General features: G+C 47.4%; 1 protein-coding gene across 1 annotated transcript in view; it reads right to left on the bottom strand.

Moving 5' to 3' along the window:
* The window catches only part of LOC123042615 (uncharacterized protein At5g50100, chloroplastic), a 4004-nt gene extending 2210 nt beyond the window's left edge, over window positions 1-1794 (bottom strand). Inside the window, exons 1-3 of the mRNA XM_044465039.1 lie at window positions 1475-1794; window positions 1265-1395; window positions 209-316 (exon numbers count right to left, since the gene is read on the bottom strand). Coding sequence (XP_044320974.1) covers window positions 209-316; window positions 1265-1395; window positions 1475-1616 — 381 coding nt within the window. The 5' untranslated portion in view covers window positions 1617-1794. The remainder of the gene's footprint in view (window positions 1-208; window positions 317-1264; window positions 1396-1474) is intronic.
* Between the last annotated feature and the right edge of the window lie 651 nt (window positions 1795-2445).

Genomic DNA, 2445 nt, shown 5'->3' with positions numbered 1-2445 from the left:
AGATATTCAGTTTCTGGGTGTGTATCACTACAACTACGAAGCGGTATCTTTTATGCTCTTGTATCAGTACCCTTAAAAAATCCAACAGACTGAAATTTGGACACTGAGGTAATAAACGTATACATGACCAACTTCATTCTTTCCAGATAACCGAGTATGAAACTAATAAACCAAAAAATGAGAATTTGTACTAGAAGGTAATACGCACAGTTTCATAATCAAGATCCTGATTGTCCTTCGGAGAGTAATCTTTCGAGCTGATGTCGACAAAATTTATAGCTCCATATGATTTGTTCCTTTCCCTCAACATGTTTACCTGTCAAAACATGAGAGTTGGTAAGAGAAAACTTAGCTGCTGCAGCTTGCAGGATCACCAGTAAGCCTGTACTGTTTTATTCACCAACAAGTGAAGAAAATAAATTCAGAATTAAATGATTGCGATTCAGAGACTTCATTATTCATAAGATGGTGATGCGCATAGAGTTCATAGCATGTCGAACCCATGTGGCAGGGTCCTAAAGTATTACAGACTTAAGTTCATGCCAGGGAACAAAAGCCAAGTGTCTCCTAAAGACAGTTTTATGCTGATGAGAAATTCCAAGGAAACAAACTAAGCCTGACATGAGTAATATATGATGATGCCACAGTAAAGGTTTACTGATGAAAATGAAGGATAGAGTCTAAATGCTTGCATCTTGGGCTGAAGAATGACCCAATTCCTTTGATAGGAAACGCCCATGTTGTTGGGACTAATTCAAATCAACAAAGTTCATCCACATGATCAGATGGTTCAGAATCCAGGAAATAATGGGATTTATTTATCATAGCAAAAAATTTCTCCACAGCTGATTGAGCATTCAAATAATCTAAACTGGAAAAGGGATTCAATACAATGGTATGGAAAAAGAACGATAGAAACAGCATATCACTACATTACAATTTAAAAAGATAGACAGTTGAGAAGTTGCCTATGATATGAATTATAGAGACAGGATATTCTGCTTCTGTAACTGAGCAAAGGCAAAATCAGCTTGCAGACTCAGCGCCATTTACCAGCATCGCCTAACATTACTCCATTCTCACGCACTCATATGGCCTACCATACAATCATCAATTCCAGCATTCAGTTATGGCACTGGTTAAACATGTAGTACAAATATGTGTCCTTATTAAGCTGCTCCATAGGCTCGAGCGCACTCTGAACATGCAATTGCTGAACATAACAAGTCAGTCCCAGGAACCACGGGTGGATGATGCGACGCACCTCACGCATACAGAGCGGGCATTCACCGTCGTAGAGCATCTTGATCCTCCAGCTCTGGGACGAGCTCCCCGCATCCTTGGACTCCGATGCAGGGGGCGCCTTCACGTCCGAGTGAGCCTGGCATCTGCGAGCTGCAGTTCAATTCAAGGTTCAGACGCACGCAGCACACACAAAAGCGAAGCGGGGGGAGCGGGGGGCAGGCTCGCTCACCGTACGGCGAGGCGGGGCGGGGGGCAACGGGGTCCCACCGCGCTCCCCGCGGCGGGATGCGCGCCGCTCCCATCGCCGCCGCGGCGGCGAGCGGGCGCGCGCGGGGCAGCGCCGCCCCCAGGCGGGCCAGCGAGCTCGCCATCGACGCCGGTCGGGTCGGTCGATCGATCCCTCTCCGTCTCCCTCGCGCCAGACGCTGGCTGGCTGGCTTTGCGTGTGGTGGGCGAGGTGGCCTCGTTGCGCCGCAGGAATGCGGTGGCCTCCGCTGGTTCAAATGGGGTTCGCTTTGCTCACCGGTCGGATTTCGCTCCACGGGGGCGGTTTCTCTCCCTCCCTCCACACCGCAAATTTCCCCTCATCCAATTTATTTTCTTTGAACGGGACTAAGAGTGAGCGTTCGTCCCTTAGCCTTAGTGCGTGAACGCTTGCATCTGGTCTTCCTTCTTCCCTCTTCCTCTCTCTCGATCGCGGTCTTACGGGGTCCGATTTTCTCTCCGAACGTCGGTGTCATCCCATACTTGTTACTGATGCAATACGTCCTTCTCTTCTATCTTCATGGCAGTGTGGCCTCCTCAATTTGATGATGTCGATGTCTCTGATGGCGAGAGGCAATATTTGCGCTTGGATGAGGAGCTCTACCAAGGTGGTAAGGCACTTTGTTATCCCTAGCCGTGTATCCTTGTCATCATCATGCCACCTTGCTCGTCTACATTCTTCTTCCTTGCGGTGTTCCCACTACAAAATCTCCTTCAAAGAAATTTGTTGTGTCCCAAAAAAATATCTATTAAAATCCTCTAACTTATATAGAGACTCATCGACAAGTAGGCATACACCTGGGTTCCAATGTACCTAGTTTCTCACTGAAATTTACATATGAACTACCATCCACAATCTTGGACAAGTTCGCTAAGGCTCTTAGCCTTCGATGGCTCTGGTTCGTGTAGGAAGAGCCTGCAAGACCGTGGATTGGT

This window comes from Triticum aestivum, chromosome 2B (assembly GCF_018294505.1).
Source record: "Triticum aestivum cultivar Chinese Spring chromosome 2B, IWGSC CS RefSeq v2.1, whole genome shotgun sequence".
Taxonomy (NCBI): domain Eukaryota; kingdom Viridiplantae; phylum Streptophyta; class Magnoliopsida; order Poales; family Poaceae; genus Triticum; species Triticum aestivum.
The sequence above is the reverse complement of the archived record's forward strand: the minus strand, read 5'-3'. Positions and strand labels throughout refer to the sequence as shown.